The 17,412-nt window shown below is 51.2% G+C and overlaps 6 protein-coding genes, 1 non-coding gene and 1 pseudogene across 7 annotated transcripts, besides 6 other annotated features; 6 read left to right on the top strand and 2 right to left on the bottom strand.

The window, feature by feature from the left end:
* Positions 1 to 1,164: 1,164 nt before the first annotated feature.
* Positions 1,165 to 1,198: a microsatellite.
* A 396-nt stretch (positions 1,199 to 1,594) lies between these two features.
* ACLA_097480 (putative chitin synthase activator (Chs3)) lies at positions 1,595 to 4,417 on the top strand (the record flags this gene model as incomplete). Its single annotated transcript, XM_001270233.1, has 3 exons — positions 1,595 to 1,982; positions 2,043 to 4,211; positions 4,284 to 4,417. The coding sequence occupies 3 exons, from the start codon at positions 1,595 to 1,597 to the stop codon at positions 4,415 to 4,417; spliced, it is 2,691 nt and encodes an 896-aa protein (XP_001270234.1).
* Positions 4,418 to 5,366: 949 nt separating this feature from the next.
* ACLA_097470 (DODA-type extradiol aromatic ring-opening family dioxygenase) lies at positions 5,367 to 6,736 on the top strand (the record flags this gene model as incomplete). Its single annotated transcript, XM_001270232.1, has 4 exons — positions 5,367 to 5,714; positions 5,805 to 5,977; positions 6,043 to 6,203; positions 6,276 to 6,736. The coding sequence occupies 4 exons, from the start codon at positions 5,367 to 5,369 to the stop codon at positions 6,734 to 6,736; spliced, it is 1,143 nt and encodes a 380-aa protein (XP_001270233.1).
* A 157-nt stretch (positions 6,737 to 6,893) lies between these two features.
* On the bottom strand, positions 6,894 to 7,387 carry ACLA_097460 (L51/S25/CI-B8 domain-containing protein; the record flags this gene model as incomplete). Its single annotated transcript, XM_001270231.1, has 4 exons — positions 6,894 to 6,952; positions 7,017 to 7,049; positions 7,122 to 7,228; positions 7,302 to 7,387. 4 exons carry the CDS (start codon positions 7,385 to 7,387, stop codon positions 6,894 to 6,896), a joined length of 285 nt encoding a protein of 94 aa, XP_001270232.1.
* Positions 7,388 to 7,777: 390 nt separating this feature from the next.
* Positions 7,778 to 7,825: a microsatellite.
* A 78-nt stretch (positions 7,826 to 7,903) lies between these two features.
* On the top strand, positions 7,904 to 8,744 carry ACLA_097450 (mitochondrial pyruvate carrier family protein; the record flags this gene model as incomplete). Its single annotated transcript, XM_001270230.1, has 4 exons — positions 7,904 to 8,103; positions 8,191 to 8,206; positions 8,346 to 8,482; positions 8,558 to 8,744. 4 exons carry the CDS (start codon positions 7,904 to 7,906, stop codon positions 8,742 to 8,744), a joined length of 540 nt encoding a protein of 179 aa, XP_001270231.1.
* Positions 8,745 to 8,985: 241 nt separating this feature from the next.
* Positions 8,986 to 9,019: a microsatellite.
* Positions 9,020 to 9,243: 224 nt separating this feature from the next.
* On the top strand, positions 9,244 to 9,342 carry ACLA_097440. Its single transcript has one exon. It is a non-coding gene; the product is annotated as a tRNA-Thr (tRNA).
* A 1,024-nt stretch (positions 9,343 to 10,366) lies between these two features.
* Positions 10,367 to 11,872, top strand: ACLA_097430 (annotated as a pseudogene).
* Positions 11,873 to 12,602: 730 nt separating this feature from the next.
* Positions 12,603 to 12,638: a microsatellite.
* Positions 12,604 to 12,638: a microsatellite.
* Positions 12,639 to 12,683: 45 nt separating this feature from the next.
* Positions 12,684 to 13,773, top strand: ACLA_097420 (putative short chain dehydrogenase/reductase; the record flags this gene model as incomplete). Its single annotated transcript, XM_001270229.1, has 4 exons — positions 12,684 to 12,714; positions 12,805 to 13,146; positions 13,232 to 13,471; positions 13,553 to 13,773. The coding sequence occupies 4 exons, from the start codon at positions 12,684 to 12,686 to the stop codon at positions 13,771 to 13,773; spliced, it is 834 nt and encodes a 277-aa protein (XP_001270230.1).
* A 224-nt stretch (positions 13,774 to 13,997) lies between these two features.
* ACLA_097410 (FTFMHR domain-containing protein) lies at positions 13,998 to 16,560 on the bottom strand (the record flags this gene model as incomplete). The annotated part of the gene is made up of 8 exons (XM_001270228.1): positions 13,998 to 14,374; positions 14,437 to 14,720; positions 14,784 to 14,875; positions 14,933 to 15,853; positions 15,931 to 16,004; positions 16,107 to 16,206; positions 16,250 to 16,335; positions 16,470 to 16,560. Coding segments are annotated over 8 exons (2,025 nt in total), but the record flags the coding sequence as incomplete, so codon positions are not given.
* Positions 16,561 to 17,244: 684 nt separating this feature from the next.
* Positions 17,245 to 17,282: a microsatellite.
* Positions 17,283 to 17,412: the final 130 nt, after the last annotated feature.

Genomic DNA, 17,412 nt, shown 5'->3' with positions numbered 1-17,412 from the left:
CTGAGAACTACCCACTCCGTAGGGACCCCTGATGATCTCTAGTACAACAAAAATCTGCCAGTGATATGCAGGAAATGGAGGCCTCCTGACCTATGACTTTGAAGTGTGATGTTTGATGGGATTAAATTTAATCTTTGTCTTTTCCTCTGTTGTTAGATTGACTGAGACCTTGTATCACACGATTTGATTATCTTCTGTCTGATTGTTTATTTGTCTGTCAAGAGTTCAATCCCAAGGCTACCTATATTATTACGGATGCACAATAATGGCCCCAATCCCACAATTCCCTCCATAGTGGGTCAAGGGATAAAACGGGTTTCAGTGAACTTCGTAGTGTCAATTTTTGAACAGTAGTGAGAGGTACTTAAGTAGTAAGTATGTTGACCATATGGCGTCCTACAGCATGCAACTAACTAGTTAGATAGATTGATCAGAAATTTGTTTGACTTCTGCCTAACATGCTCCAGAGGAGGAAAAATGAATCCGTACCCGACTATTTAGATAGTCACAGTCTGCTTGGTAATAATAATAATAAGAACCTATACCCAAGAATACCCTACTCTGGTCCAGAGTAGTAATCCATGGGAGACAGAACATTGGTTGCTGGAATTGTATGGAGTCACATTATTTCCTCATCCTTCCTGCTTTTCAACAGAGTCCCTTGGGTCTCTTATTGATTGCATACTACGCTGCTCTTCTCTTCCTGCATCAAATGAAATTAGTGGCGCCTGTTGAGCAATCTGTCCACTCTATCATGTCTTATTAGGTAGTTATTGTAATTCTCCCTATTATCATTACCTACTCCTTTGACCATTCACTAAGGGAGATTTTGGCCCATCCTTTCTCCACAAACTAGGTAGTACTTACCTTTATGTACTCCTACTACTCCGTATCTAAGAAGCATTGGAGGTCACTGGAATTATTCTCCCTCTCCCCTCTCTTTATAATCCTTGGGAATCTGGGGGGTTTTGCTTCCTAGTCACATCCCGGTTCCACGACCAGTAGCTTTTTTCTACCATTCCCTCTCTCTTTCAATTGCATTCATTGTCTGTCCCTCCTTCATTCCCATTCCAAGGGCGCCGCATTGTTGTTTGTGGTGAGTTGATTTGGTACTCTTCGCATTGGCCGTCTAATCGCGTTCTTGCTGTCCTGCGACAGATCGCCAAAAAAAAAAAAAAAATTAAAAAGAAAAAAGAAATCTATCCGCTGACAAGAATGTGCCTTTTCCTGATGCAGAGTGCGCTGGATCCTACCGCATCCTTAATCGAGTCGCAACATTCTTGACATGCCCTTGCGGAAACCTTGTGTGTTCTAAACTCCGCATCGTTCGTCCCGCGATACCAACCCGGCTCCGAGTGACCGCTGGTCTGGACGCATCCCTTTGGTACGCAGACTTCAGCTTTCTGATCGCGTATAACTGACTGGCTCATGGTTAATATTTATCTTCCTTTAGGAGCCACCCTGTTGGTTTAGTTGCGCGACAGCAAGTGTTGCGAGTTGGGGTTACGAGGGACACCAAGCCACCTCAAACTGAGTGAATTACGAGTACGATCGGTCTATAATACACTTCCCGATAGGAGGTCCTTCCCTCATCATGGCATACCCCCCTCCTCAGTCGCAGAGACCTCCCCCGGTGAGGAATTATGGCCCTCGTCCGGCAGCGCGGGGTCCCCCCGCTCAAGGTCAGATGCCGGACGGGTCTTATGATCAGAGATCCAATAATGATTACGGTTACGGAGCCTATGGCGACGGAGGCTACGACAACGCTGGTTACGGCTACCCGGATGAACGCGCGGTTCCTAGGTCGCATGGGCCCTCACGCGGCCAGCCGCGGCCCCCTCGTGGAGGCTACGGCTCTCCAATGGAACAACCCCGCGATCGAGGTTATGCGCACAATGGGCGACCACCACCGGGCTCCGATAGTCGCCGTGGCTATGGAGATAGAAGACAACCTCCTCCCAGGGAGGACCGAATGAGACCATGTAAGTCAACAGGATGCACATATGGGTGTCTTTCTTGAGCACGTGCTGACACACCCCCAGCCGGACGTCCTCCCATGTCGGATCAGAATAGAATGGCTTGGGATAACCCATTCCCCGCGTTTCCACCGCAAGGGCGCGGCGGCCCGGGCCTCCAAAGTATCGAACACGGCATGACAGCGATGGACCTCAACGGGCAAATGCCACCTGAAAGAGGGCCGCCACGTCCCCACACCTCAAATGGCAGACGTGAAGTTCCGCGACCACCCCCTTCAACATCCCCCGGTCGAGGGAGAGGCGGCTATCCCGACGGCCCCGTGAGGTCGGCCAGCGCAGGACGCTCCGCAAGGCGACCATCCGATGCATATGAGCGATCATACACCGACCCTAATGACCCCCCGCCGATGCCTTATATCAACCGGAGTGCAACAATGCCAGTCTCCTCAGCCTCGTCAATGCCTCCCGCCGCCAAACCTTCCTATCCCGGCCAGCCCACATATCAGGACCCCAACACTGCGAATGATTACAGCGACACAGATGAACTGCTGAGCTATTACAATTCGGTGCATGCGGACGAGCCCGATATGCCGAATTTTGATGCGATTCCTGATGGGGCGAAGGCCATTGACGAGAATCTACCAGGTCTGGAGCAACCGAAACCAAAACCAAACCCACCTATGGATCCTGCCTCTTCATCATCTGGCCAATACGCAGCGTTCAATTCGAATCCTGCTCATGCTATCTACCATACTCAGTCCCAGCCCAACATGGGTGCGGCTACTGCAGCAAATCAATTTGAAAATGCCGGATTTCACTTTGATTTGCCTGGCAACGCGCCGCCTGCTTCGGTACACGGACGAGGTAGTATGGATCGCACGTACAGCGGACCAGCAGATCCTTATGGGGAATCCATGCAGAATCAGTATCCCCAGCGGCAGGGAAGTCGAGGCCCTAATGGTTCCGGCTACAGCAATGGCCCTCCCCGACCATATCGGGCAAACCAACCTGAGTATGCAAATGAGCAGCCACAACCGATCGACGAAATGGAGGCCCACGACCCTCAACAGAACCCCGACGCACTGCCCCATCATCCTGCGCCGTTCCGGCCAGGCCTTGACCAAGGAGCCAAACCTCCACCTGTGCGGCAATACGACAACAACCCAATTCCACCGACATCCTCGACGCCTCAGGCTCAACCCATCGTTCAGCAAGAAACCGGGCCTGCGCCTATAACTCTCGATGAGCTCGAGCGGCTGCAGCAACTGGTGAGGAACAAAACAGCGGATCAGAAAACCCAGCTCTTGTTTGCTCAGAAACTCGTCGAGGCCTCGACAGTGCTGGTGGATAAAAGCAGGATGGATGCGAAGATGAAGGCCAGAACTAGGGAGAGATACATCATGGATGCCTTGAAGCTTGTCAAGAAGCTCGTCTCCGCTGGATTTGCCGACGCGCAGTTTTACCTCGCGGACTGTTACGGCCAGGGCTTGTTGGGTCTGCAGGTGGACCCCAAGGAAGCTTTCACTCTGTATCATTCCGCCGCAAAGCAAGGTCATGCGCAATCTGCTTATCGAGTCGCGGTATGCTGCGAGATCGGTCAAGAGGAAGGCGGTGGAACGAAACGGGATCCCTTCAAGGCAGTACAATGGTATAAGCGCGCTGCTTCTCTGGGCGATACCCCCGCCATGTACAAGATGGGAATGATTCTTGTCAAGGGCCTTCTGGGCCAGGCTAAAAACCCCCGGGAGGGTATCTCATGGCTGAAGCGTGCCGCAGAGCGCGCTGACCCGGAGAACCCGCACGCTCTGCATGAGCTTGCGCTCATGTATGCGAACGCTACCGAGAATGACGTGGTCATCCGGGACGAGGCGTATGCCAGCCAGCTGTTCCATCAGGCCGCAGAGCTGGGATACAAGTTTTCTCAATTCCGACTCGGCGCGGCTTATGAGTATGGCCTGATGGGATGCCCCGTGGACCCTCAGCAGAGCATCTTCTGGTACACGCACGCAGCTGCTCAGGGCGAACACCAGAGTGAGCTTTCGCTCAGTGGATGGTATCTCACAGGCTTGGAAGGTATCCTCCAGCAGAGCGACACGGAAGCCTACCTGTGGGCGCGGAAAGCCGCCACCGCCGGTTTGGCCAAGGCGGAGTACGCCATGGGGTATTTCACCGAGGTCGGTATTGGAGTCGCCGCCAATCTTGATGATGCCAAAAGATGGTACTGGCGCGCAGCCGGTAAGGTTCCATCCATTTTCACTTTCACTTTTACTTCTTGTTCTTGGTACTAATCCTTCTTTGCGTCAACAGCCCAAGGATTCCCCAAGGCCCGTGAGCGTCTCGAAGATATTAAGAAAGGAGGCGCAAGCATGCAGAAGACTCGTCTATCCCGATCCGCTGTCAACCGACAAAACCAGAATGATGGCGATTGTGTGGTCATGTAATTTCAATCTGTCTTTCACGGCCCCAGCAGTCGGCGTCGTAACTCGCCCTCTTCTTTTCTTAGGCTCCCTCTTCTTTTTTTTGGCGGACGGTGTTTCGCCCGTTTTCTTCGGCCTAGTAAGTTGGCTTACTTTTTTGCTTTTAATGCCTATACCCCTAATGAGATTTTCGAAGTTACATCCAGTTGATGCACTTTTTGTTTTTTTTTTCTTTGACATGGAGGAAGTCTCTGCCATTGGACACTAATGATCCTACTGTACTATGTGATGATCCAAGCAACTTTGAATTTTGTCATTACGGCCACTCTTGACTTGCATTGTCTTCCACGGGTAGTTATAAACCATTGATGGATGTTACATACTTACATTGCAGCTTTACACTATTATCTATGAGCTTAATAATCCTGTCCCGACGGTCCTCCTTACTTATTATTAGTTTGCGCTTAGCTTCTCTGTAGTTTGTGTCCCTATGAATGAATAGCACAACCGAGTTACACTATCACAGTATCCAACTCTCCATCTGAGTCAGACTGGATGCTTTTCCAACTGCATCCTGACTATCTTCATGCACATCATCTCAGCCTGAGGCTGAAGAACAAAAAGCAAAGAGCGGGACGATTCCGCACCCCTGCTGACACATCCGATCCGATGGGCCCGTTTTGCTTAGATATGACCATACTCCGTATGAGTATAGAAAGCAGAGCAAACAGACGAGGAAGAATAAAATGCGCCTTGATCTGAAGGACTTAACTTCTTTTTCTTTTTCTTTTCTTTTCAACCTACCAGATAGACCTACCCATCGGACTAGCTTGGAAACACGTGCAGCGCAGTAAGTATACCATCTAGCTCATTCGCACGTCCCGCCCATCCGATCCGAAATATATATCTATACTCCGGAGGCGAAACTAGAACGAGGATAGGGCCAGGACCAGCAAGCCTCGTTCACACGTACATGTCTATATCCACCACCTCACCCCCCACCGACCAGCAACCCGAGAAGAAACTGTCCACCCCCGTAATCCTCTTTTTCGTCTCCCTCGCCGCCGCTGTCCTCATCGCCTTGTGCCTCGGCCCCGCCGCCAGAGTCACCAGCGCCAGCACCACCCCCGCCAACCTGTTCGGTCTCCGCCGTCTCTTCGGCTCACAGGCGGGCTCTGCCAGCCCCAGCGCGGCGTCGTCTATCCGGCGGGAACTCGCGTCCGCGTCCGCGTCCGCTTCAGCCTCGGCGAGCGAGCAGCTCCGGCGCAGCAGTAGTGCCAACAAGATGAAGACGCCGATTTACTTTTTGAGTCATGGGGGTGTGAGTATTTTCCCGCGGTCCACTGATACTGATACTCAGTTGAGTGGGAGGCTGTAACTCTGTAGGAAGACTGTGCTGATGCGCAGCTAGCCGAATATCATGTATGACCGCGAGCACCCGGCGTACAGCAAGCTGGGCGAGATCGGCCGCGAGATCACCGGGAAGGTGAAGCCGCGCGCTGTGGTGGTTTTCTCTGCGCATTGGCAGGCGGGACGGGATACGATCCAGGTGAATACGGCTGAGAAGACGGAGTTGATCTATGAGTATGTGTGAAAGAGAGGGTGCTCGTGGGGTATGTTTGATTTTGATGCTGATTTGGGGGTGACAGTTTCTACGGGTTTCCGAGCCACTACTATAAGGAGAAGTATCCGAATGTGGGGAGTAAGGAGGTTGCGAACAAGGTGCTTGATGCGCTGAAGGACGCCGGTGTCAAAGCCGAGGGCGTCAAGAGGGGCCTCGACCACGGTGTGTGGGCGAGCTTCAAGTGCGGTGAGTCTAGTTTGGTCACGCTGTGTACGGGATATGAGCTTCGTGGGGCTGATAGAGAGGAAACATGCACAGCTTTCGAGCCCGACTCCAACCCGTTGAATGTCCCGATTGTGCAGGTTTCGCTTTTCAACACCGAAGACCCCGCGCAGCACTACCGGCTCGGGCAAGCGGTGGCTAAGCTCCGCGAGGAGAACATCCTGATCATCGTGTCGGGCATGGCAGTGCACAACCTGCGGGATCTGCAGTTCACCTGGGGGAACCCCAAGCCGTTGCCGTATACTACCAGCTTCGACGAGGCTATGAAAGATGCCGTGACGAAGCCGCCTGCGGAGCGAGAACAGGCCATGATTGACCTCTTGAAGCGGCCGGATGCCCGCCAGGCGCATCCAAGCTTCGAGCATCTGCTCCCCATCCATATCGGAGCTGGCGCTGCGGGAGATGACCTTGGGAAGAGACTCTGGACGCTGAAGGAGGGGAGCATGAGCTGGGCGCAGTACAGATTTGGCGACGTAGGCAACAGTAGTTCTCTGTAGTGAAATAGGCAGTTTTTTGAAATAAGAATAAGATCTCACTAAGATTGCATCAGGCTGAACGTGGTTGAAGGAATTTTCAATTCATCTATAGATACAATGATAGATAGCTGGGAAAAGACGGGTGCATGATATTGGAAATACGAGCGTGGCAATAGCACTATGAAGTCTCCTTGACAAGCTGAGTGATTTTCTCTTCGATCTGCTGGTCCGAAAGACCTAAATTCAAGAAAGAGGTCAGTTATAGCGCGATTCAAACGAATGCCTGAGGTCAAAGACATACCGGACAATCCCTCCTGCTTCTCCTTTCCGAATCCTGTTCATTGTAGCCCAGTTAGCTGTGACTATCCCAATAAGGCGCGTTCCCGCTTGGAGGAATCTGCTGTACCGTATCTAGCATATACTCGAGGCGAGGTGCCCGCCGCCTCCCGGATAAGGATGGGTGTCTGAGGGTTGTGTTTCTTCATGGTGGGATATGCGCGCTGCAAGAACGACCTACGACGAGGAAACCCGCACGGATCAGCAATGGAGCCGGTAGAACCACCCGAAGCAATTGACCGAGACTCACCGTGTGGCCGCGCTCTGCTCGGAGGTCTGGCAGAAAAGGAAGCGGAGCTCCTTCAGGCCTTTGGTGAAAGCGTATTTGGAGGACATGGCGGCGGAGGATTTCGATGACGATGGGAAGAGAATTAATTGGCACACGGACTGACTCTGCGCACCGGCAAGGAAGGGTGCTGGGTATCAATTGGGGATGTAAGGCACCAGAGACCGACGAGGGGTGGTTGCAAGCACTTTGGATGCTGATTCCGCCGGAGGTTGAGTTGTAGACCAATACGGTCAAGCGTAATGTCACCGCTTACCTCAGCCGGAAGACGAGCCGCCATCCCCAACAAGGCCGCCGACGTCGGGGGAATGAGCTATCTGATATATCGTCCAGGAAACTTCGTTGCTTCTCTTTCGATCCAATTCTCGTCTTATTTTCTTCGGAGCTGCATGCGCTCACGCTAGGATATCGATTTAACGCTTGGGAAGAACTCTCCCCCCCTCTCCACTCAACAGAACCTCTCCACTCAACCAAACCTCTCCACTCAATTAAACCACCATCATTCCCTTGACCAAACGCCGGTGTAACCCAGTCGTCAAACCCGCCCCCACAAGATATCCGTCAATATGTCTTCTTCGCGTGTTGGATTGCGCTTCTTCCAGAATGCTCGGGCTAGCTTCCGCAATGCCTATGGTCCCTTCCGTCGGCCTGGTGCCCAGGGACGTCGTTTCCAGAGCGCGGATGCGGGTTCTGCGTCATCCGAGCAACAGAGCGCCTTCAAGCGTATGTGGAACAGCCCTGTTGGCCTCAAGACCGTTCACTTCTGGTATGTTACTTTGAGGAATCCTAGTGATTGGCGTATACGCCTCTCTTTTCTAGGCTGCATGCTAACATGAGGTGTTCGATCGCTCAGGGCCCCTGTCATGAAGGTATAGATCCGCAAACATTATCTTTCCTATCGCATCCAACATTCCACAAAGACTCCTCGCTTCGGACGCCAAATGACATGAAAAGCTACAAATTCTGGAATCAAGGATACATGGCTGACTCGTTTCTGATTTCGAATAGTGGGCTCTGGTCATCGCGGGTATCTCCGATTTCAGTCGTCCCGCGGAGAAGCTCTCCCTCACTCAGAATGCTGCGCTGATGGCTACCGGTGCTATCTGGACCCGTTGGTGCCTTATTATCAAGCCCCGTAACATCTTGTTGGTCCCCAATCCGCTCTGAAACTCTCTCTCTTCCCTTATGGGATCTTCCTGCATACTGACCGCGCATACTAGGCTCGCCGCTGTCAACTTCTTCCTTGGATGCGTTGGTGTCGTCCAGGTCAGCCGTATCTTAATGTACCGCCGTAGCTTGGATGGAGGATCGACAAAAGAAGCTCTGAAGGATATGGAGCAGGGGGTGGTCGGCTCGGCCAAGTCCGTCAGCGCCAAGACTGAAGCTGCTGTTGAGAAGTCTACTTAGAAAATTTCAGGGTTCTTTCAGATTGTTGCTGGTGCACCATGGGAAGTTGAAAATTGATCGACGATAGAATTGGAGACGGTGGGGATGTTTGTCTTCTTCTGATCAAGAAATGCGGCGCGCACTATTGTATATACCACTTTTTGCATACGAGTTGAATGGTTAGTTGGAAAGCGCTGTGCCTTGTGCCCCTGGCTAGATAATTGTAAGTTAATTGTCCAATGATCTTTGATGCCCGAAGACACTGCACGATGACTGCTCGATGACTGCTCGTTGACCTGCATATGGGTGCCCAGTGTGGTGATCTCGAACCGACTAGTTGCGGATGACAATAAGTTTGCAAACCAGAAAAGTGTCTTGTTTGCCAGTGCTCCACATATCAAAATCTATTAACTATAATTGTTCGAAAAATCGACAATAATTGAATTCCATGTCTGTTCGTAGTTATCAAAAAGACAGTTAAGGACATAAGTTTTCAAGTTGCCTTCGCAGATCAAGGAAAGCACGAGTGGCCAAGTGGCTAAGGCGTCGCACTTGTATCTCCCACACGGGACCAAAGATCGTTATGCGAAGATCGGGGGTTCAATTCCCCTCTTGTGCATTTCTTTTTTTCTCCCCCAACTTTTTTTCCTTGCCCCCTTTTCTCTCTGTCTCTCCATTCCAACCCTATAAGTCAAATTACCTGAGCTATCTCTGTTGTGAAACGATAACATGGGTAGAATATCTGAATCAAACTAAGGAAAAATCATATATATAATGCGGTGGGACATCGTTGAACCTCGCCTCCAAGTGAGTCATTTGTTCCTGTCTTTATTCCTATCCTAATTATACACTGCCTGCCCGCCACAGTCACGCTGTTCATTCAATGTAAACACTGAATCCTGCTGGCTTAGGCTAGATATGCATAGTTGGAACTTTGGATGGTAACAGCACCATCTGAGGAGTTCTACAACCGAAGTTGAGCTTTGTTGTGGAGGAAGTACTTTGTATGCGTCGGACATTTAATAATAATAGCTTCACTCCGACTAGGATTGTCCATATCTTTTTTCCTTCAATCAGGGAATCTCAGAATCTCAAGGCTAGCCACATCTTCAGCATAGGGCTCGCAAGCCAAGAGGAGTCGGTTAGCTAATTCCCTAGCATTTATCCATTTTCTGGGGTTACTCAAGTCACAAGAGAGACACATGCCCAGCTTCATCATGAGCTTCCCCAATCCCCACAATTGCTCCGCTGGGGTACTATGCGGATAAAGTACGGTGTCCACCCCCCTCACTCCACAGAGTCTGGAGTTGGGGGGATATGCATCATAGCTCATGATTTGTTCTGGAAATCTGGGGTCGATCAAGTGTATAAAAGCTCGCCCTCCCGGTGCAGGGGTTGAACAGCTCTTTTTCTTGCTCAGAAATCTGTCCCAAGCCAGCCTCAAGCCCTCGTTGGATTTCTGTCCTCATGTACCACGATGAAGCTCTCGCATAGCACCACGTAGGCATTGAGCTTATTCCTCTCGCTCAGCACCACTGCTGAAAGTTTCTCCCTCTCAAGAAACGATGCGTGCAAGCCGAACCACCCATTCCGGCCTCTATCCCCTAGCCACCCTTGTGGGAGGACATGCCATGTCGCTAGCTATGGCAATGGCAAGGGTGACTCCAAGCACATTTTGCAGGCTTTGAGAAAGTGCAATCATGGTGGCAAGGTTGTGTTTGATGCCGACAAGGAGAACAGTTGGTACCGCTTTGGATATGACTTTCTTGAAGAACATTGATCTAGGTAGAGATCCAATTTTTCAGAAGAGGCATCAGCTAATTGATACTCATGTCTGATTGAAACAGAAATTCTGGGCAAAATTAAATTTACCGATGACACCGATTACCGGCAGGCCAACGCCTTCAAGCATGGCTTCTAGAATGCAACCACTTTCTTCCAGCTGGGTGGCGAGGATGTGAATGTCTATGGCGGAGGTACCCTGGATGGCAATGGACAAGTCTAGTATGACCTACATGCGGAGGACAAGCTCATCCTTCGCCCAATCTTGTTCGGCATCATTGAGTTGAAGTGAGGATCCATCGGCCCTCTGAAGCTGCGCTACTCTCCTTAGTGGTATTAGCTCGTGGCCCATTCTTCGGACGTGATCTTCGACGGCATCGATATTGCCGGATACAGCAACAACGATAACACACCCAAGAACACCGAAAGATGGTGTATGGGATTGTTGATTCTGACTTTGAACAACAGCGACACATACCGCTCGAACAACATTGTGATCCAGAACTCCGTCATCAACAACGGCGATGGTATGAAATTGCTGCATGAACATTGCGTCAGAGAGTGGAGCTTACGGTTGGCCAGATTGCGTGTCTTTCAAGCCCAATAGCACCAACATCCCCGTCCAGAACCTCCACTGCAATGGATCTCACGGCATTTCCGTTGGCTCTCTGGGCCAGTACAGGGCCGAGGTTGACATCGTATAGAATATCCTCGTTTATGACATCTCCATGTTCAATGCCTCTGTAAGAAGTGGTTGCTACCTCACTGATATCGGCATAGACTGACAATTCCCATAGGATGGTGCTCGCATCAAGGTCTAGGTGTCTCATCCGCCTTGTCCGAGGATCTGCAGGGTGGCGGTGGTCTGGGATCCGTGAAGAACGTCACCTACAACCAGATGTACATTGAGAATGTTGACTGGGCAATCGAGGTGACTCAGTGCTACGGACAGAAGCACCTGACTCTTTGCAACGAGTTCTCTGTACGTTTTCCCTGCTATTAGCCAGAAATGCAAGAGTCCAACCACAACTAACCCAAAATAAAAAACAGAGCAACCTCACCATCTCAGACATCCACTTCAAGAACTTCGAGGGCACAACATCCGGACGATACAACCCCAAGTTCGGCACGATTGCGTGCTCCAGCCCAGATATGGGTTTTGCAGTACCTGGCATAAATTAAAAGCTCCAACACTGATGTTTTATCTAGGTCTGCTTCGACATCTACGCTGAGAACATCGACGTTGTTAGCCCAAAGGACACGAATGACTTCGTTTGCACTAACGTGAGTTCCGTGCATCATGTCAAGCCAACACCTGCTAATTAGCACTCAAATAGGTCGGCAAGAGCCAGCTGGACGTCAAGTGCATCTAGAGTCATCTGCAGGATGAAAAACACTATAAATGTAACCTCCTTATTTCAATGAACTATCTACCGGCCATCCATCGGTCTACCAGGTAGATAAAATCATATGCCTGCCAGAAGAGATTACATAGCAAACCGAGATCTCCTGGTCTGTGGCATACAGAAGCTAAGTAGATAATCGAGTACTACTGAGCAGACGACTGAAACAGGCTCTTAAATCTAGCTACAACCAGGGGAATTTATGTCTCCTGCCGATAAAACCTGATAGGCTCAACATGCACCAAAAGTATACTAAACTACGAACGCACGGAAATATGGGTATATCAATTAACTGGTTCATTGGCAGCCTTGAGAGGGATTATTGTCCAAGCTGTTGTTGCTCTATCCTGCATTGTTTGAATCCACCATCCTTGCCTCAACGGTAGTCCTTTCCGTCAGCTTCCTGTGTTTAGCTATCCATTGCCGACGGTCGGACATTATTTTCCAGAATTCCCACCGACCCCGTGAGAAGCTCGATCCAACTCCTTACGGATTAAAATCTGCGGATCTCTTGATATGTCAGCTGGGCTGGGGCACCGGGAAAACCCCGTCTCCACATACATGACAGTTCACAGTGGAGTATAAACACGGGACTAGTGGCCTGAATATGCGGGGTTCGGCCCAAATCCGCCGTGAAGGCTCGAGGAAATGGAGAAAATAGGCATGATATGATAGAAACAAGTCAACATGAAGTAGAGAGAGAGAGAGAGAGAGAGAGAGAGAGAGAGAGCTATAGCAAGACCAGGATCACAGCAGACAAGCAGAGCAGATCACAATGACCCCCCAACGAAGCATCATCGTAACCGGTTCGTCCACCACCATCTCCTACACACCAAAACAAACCAACCCACGTATAACAATAAACACACTCACCCACTAACACCCAAACCAAACAGGAGGCGCCTCAGGCATCGGCCTCGGAATCACCCGCCACTTCGCCACCCAGCCAAACACCCACATCACCATCCTCGACATCAACAACGGCACCGCCGTCCTCGCACAGCTCCGCGCCGAATTCCCCTCCGCAAGCCTCAGCTTCGAGCAATGCGACGTCTCCTCATGGGAGAGCCAGGCGGCCGCCTTCGAGAAAGTCCACGCCGAACAGGGCCATGTGGACATCGTCTTCGCCAACGCCGGCATTACCGAAACGGGGAATCTGCTCGCCGGCATCCACGACGAGAAACCCGCGAAACCGGGCCTGGCGACGCTGAACGTGAACCTCGTCGGCGTGATCTATAGTATGTTCGGCCCCTGCGCTTTCGATTCCGTTTTATCTCCTTACTGGGAGTAAGTAGGAGATAACTAACATGACGATCTTCGCAGCGGTGAACCTCGCCGCCCACTACGTGGCCAAAAACACACCCCGGCCTGGTGGATCTTCCCCAGCCGTGGCCTCCAGGGGAAGTATTATCTGCACGGCCTCGAACGCGGGTATCTACCCCTTCCCGATTGCGCCGGTGTACGCGGCCACGAAAAGCGGCGTGATTGGGTTGGTGAGAGCGCTGGCGCGGCCGCTGGGGGAAGAGCAGATCCAGATCAATGCGCTGGCGCCGGCTATTATTGGTGAGTCCATGTCTCCCTGTTTGCTTGAGCCGTTAATGTATGGAATTGTGGACACGGTGGAAATGGCTGACCTGGCTCCAGAAACGAATATCGCGCCTGATCCGGCCTTGTTTCGGTCTATGATCCTGACGCCCATGGAGACGGCCACGAAGGCGGTGGCGAGGCTCGTGAACGATGCGTCGCTGACGGGAAAGGTGGCTGAGCTGCACGGGGAGAATGTTACGTTTGCGGAGCCACCGGCGTATGTGGACGAGGACTCGGGGACAAATATTGAGATGTGTTGGAAGCTGGGGCATGCGTGATAGGATTCGTAGAAAGAAAGATGTTACTCTAGTAACCGTAGTCATCCATGGAAGGAATTTCTATTGCCGTGAGTGTATTGAAGAAAGTTCCGCTAGGTCCAAGTCCCATAGTCCTAAACACCTAATATATGATCGTTCCGTAATCCCTGGTCAATTCATCATGTTGCATGTCAAATGCAAACTCATCCTGCCCCTGGCAGGAGTTGATGGGGAAGGGGGTAAACTCAATCGCTCTCGTCCAGGAGTAGCACCTTGAGTTTCTCCAGCTTATCCTCGCACTTCACCTCCATCTGCATCACGACGTCCACGCTCTTCTTCTTAGTAATCAGCAGCTGCGACACCAGCCAGAAGTTGTAGCCGTTCTTGTAGAAGCCCATGGACGCCCACTCGTGGCTGGACACGGTGTTCCGGAGCGTGACCCAGTGGTCTCGCCAGCGGGAGAGCGCGGTGCGGATGGCGGCTAACGTGGAGTCCTCGGGGATCGCGCTGTGGCTGGATTTGGAGGTAGCTGTCGACGAGGACCGTTTCGACCGGGGGATTTGTGTTTTGCGGACTAGGGGAGCGAGGAGGGTCATATGTGTGTTGATGAAGGCGTAGAGGACTGTGACGTATTAGCTGGCGGCCCGGCTCTGTAAAAAAAAGAGGAAAAAGACGAGAACATACGATGAATCAACATAAACATGTCGAAGATAGTCATTGTTGAGAGAGAGTCAATGTGTGACTGTGAGGGATCCTCACTAGCCGAGTTGTCGAACAGGTACTCGAAAGCTTCCGAGATGGGGATATCGCGAGCAAACTGGAAACTCGGTTCCACGAAGGGGTGATGCGAATCGAAGACGGATTCTTGGCATGGGAAGTCGCATGCCATCTCTGTGTGTGAGAGGCGACATGGGTAGTTTGAGTAAAAAGAGAATGCACAGTCAAGAAGCGAAATGATGTTCATGGTACTGTAGATGTGAGCCCAAGTACAACAAAAGCCGCACGAGTCTCTAAGGGGCCAGGATGCCTACCGAATACGACACTCCTTTTGGATCCAGGAGAACTCATCCATTGGATCGTGGGGCAGATGCCGACACTTGACAAGACCGATTCTGCGAGCGACCTACTCAATCGGTTAGATGATTTTGGACCAAGGCGTAAATGGTATCACCAAACGTACCTTGATCACTTCGCTGAACCTGTGCTCCATCACACGATGGCGTGACACCCGACTACCCGCCCAGTACTGTACGACAACAACAAGAAAACCACTCTGTAGTTTTTGGAAATGCATCCAATCGTTCGGTTCGTCCTCTAGACATCGGTTACCGCTAAAGGCGGCGCTAATTTCGGTTTCGGATGCATAGACATCGCTGGAGAAGATGAACAACTCGGCAAAGTCCAGCACTCGTTTTGCCACATAGGCTTCACGCTCATCAGTCGAGTACATCGCACCCATGAAGGCGACGGCAGTCAGCAGTGGTAGCGAGACCACTTCGGGATCAAACGATGCGCGATGCAAGAACGCACAGCTCGGCTGCCAGTACTTGAAATAAATGGAGACAAACTTGCGGATGCGGGCCGTGGTCAGAAGAAAGTGCAGATTCGTCGACAATTCCCCCTGCGCCTTTGCGTCCAGAGGCACCGACCAGGCCCTTGTGAGGATCGCCTGGATCATCGCCGTGGCGAATGGCCGCTCAGGTTCATGGCTGAGCTGCGGAGTGGCAAAGGTCAGATTGGCGTCCTGCCCGGGCGGAATGACGGCATGATATGCAACCTCCCCCGCGAAGGGGTTGTCAAGTAGCTTATGTGGATCGCCAAAAGGACCGTTGAAGAAGTCGATAAAGGTATCTTGGAAGAAGGTGAGGGTAGCAGCGTCAGACTCGATGAAGGTCGGCGCATAATCTGCCCGGCCGCCCTTCAATTCATAACCAAGAATTGAACTCTCCGCTTCCTCGAGATTCTTCTTGTTGTGGTATTCGAGGCTGCGTGTTCGATCGCTGCGCGGAGGAAGGAGGAACTGTTGGGTAAAACTGTCGGTGCCGCCATTCAGCAAGAATTTAATCGATCCACGATCCGACGATTGTTCATGGTCTTCGCGCTTCGGTGTCATGAAATCTACTAGAATGAGCCCCAATTCCAGCAGCAACATGATCCAGTCTGGGACGCCTGGCCTACCTGCATCCTCTCCCGGGTTGAAGACTTGTGTTTTGCGATCATTGTTGCACTCGATCCCCCGTTTCTGACAAGAACTGCAGGGATCCGATCCGTCGCAACGCAGTTTCATCGACGTGCACTAAGCAGCGAGGATTCGTTAGGTGAGACTTGATGGAAAAGCTTCAGTGTCGGATTACCGATTGACAAGCATGCCGCCTCCTCCCTCGCTGTCCGGTCTCGGGTATTTTTCGATCGCCGCGCCTGGGACAGTCTGCATAATGATCGCGAAGATTGTCGCTGTAGCACAGTCAGATGAAAGTCGTTAGAAATTTGGAGCAACAATGAAATAGAGGTTGCAGCAAAGCACATACCATCGAGCAAAGGAATCATTGCAGAAGACACAGGAGTACGGCTTAATTCCAGAATCTGGAGGTTATTTCCATCTTAGCAAAAGCGCGTCAAAGGCTGCAGGTTTTTGTTAGTGGGGGAGGGGGATGTGGGAACAGAGCTGCAAGGGAGATAGACTCCCAATGGGGGCGGGGAGGCCAAAGCAAACGTACGTCGAAGATGATGCCTCTTGAGATGATCAATGCGCGTGAAACCTCGCTGACAGATGGTGCAACGAAAGTGTTTGTCTGTGTCGGGCCTCATAATGATGGCGGTATGGCGTGCATCGGGGAGAAGCTGAGGAGGAATGGGGAGAAAGTCTGGGAAGTCTGGGGTAACTAAAAGGGGGGGGGGAGGGGACAGAAGGAGACTGGATCCGGGGAGAGCAAGGATGAACGACAGACACTATAAAGGAACTAGCAGAGCAGCAAGAGAGGGTCTCGGACTCTCGGTTCCAGTCCATCAGTTTACCATGGAAATTGAGAGGATATCTGCTATGAGCCTATGAGAACCGGATTGAGATTCAAACTCTATTGGTAGCTCTTGAGAGGGAAGAAAAAGCATCTTAGCGGGCATGGAGGTGCTAAAATGTACATTGTGTTTGGTTGGCCAATGCGTTTCGGAAGGAGATAAGCGATCGGAATGTGCTTGAAGTATGTCGCTGAGAAGAAACTGCTTTGTCATCGCTGTTAGTATAGACTAAAGACTAGGACTGTGGAGGATCCGATGATCAATTGTTAGCGACGCCGACATAGATACTTCTAAGTTCTCACAGTCAACAAGTGCGATCCTTTCTAACCTACTGTGTACAGTCTACATACTACAGACTTCGGAGAAACTCCAGGACCCATCCAGACGATGATCATGGCCATGCAAGTTCGGTACCAGACCAGACTCCGTGTGTTATACCCGGTATGCGCTGCGCTGTACTTTATACAGGATAGTGCAGGTTGCCTGAGGTTGCCTGAGGTTGCCTGAGGTTGCCTTACTCGGTAAGCCCTTGACTACTACTGAGAGAAGGCCCGAAAGACAGAGTCACGAAAATAAAATATCCGGGTATAAACGTATTGCAATTACAACTTTGACGATACCGGTACACCCCCGCGCCTGCCAGTC

This window comes from Aspergillus clavatus, genomic scaffold (assembly GCF_000002715.2).
Source record: "Aspergillus clavatus NRRL 1 1099423829804 genomic scaffold, whole genome shotgun sequence".
NCBI classification, from domain to species: domain Eukaryota; kingdom Fungi; phylum Ascomycota; class Eurotiomycetes; order Eurotiales; family Aspergillaceae; genus Aspergillus; species Aspergillus clavatus.
This window is presented reverse-complemented; position numbering and strand designations above follow the sequence as displayed.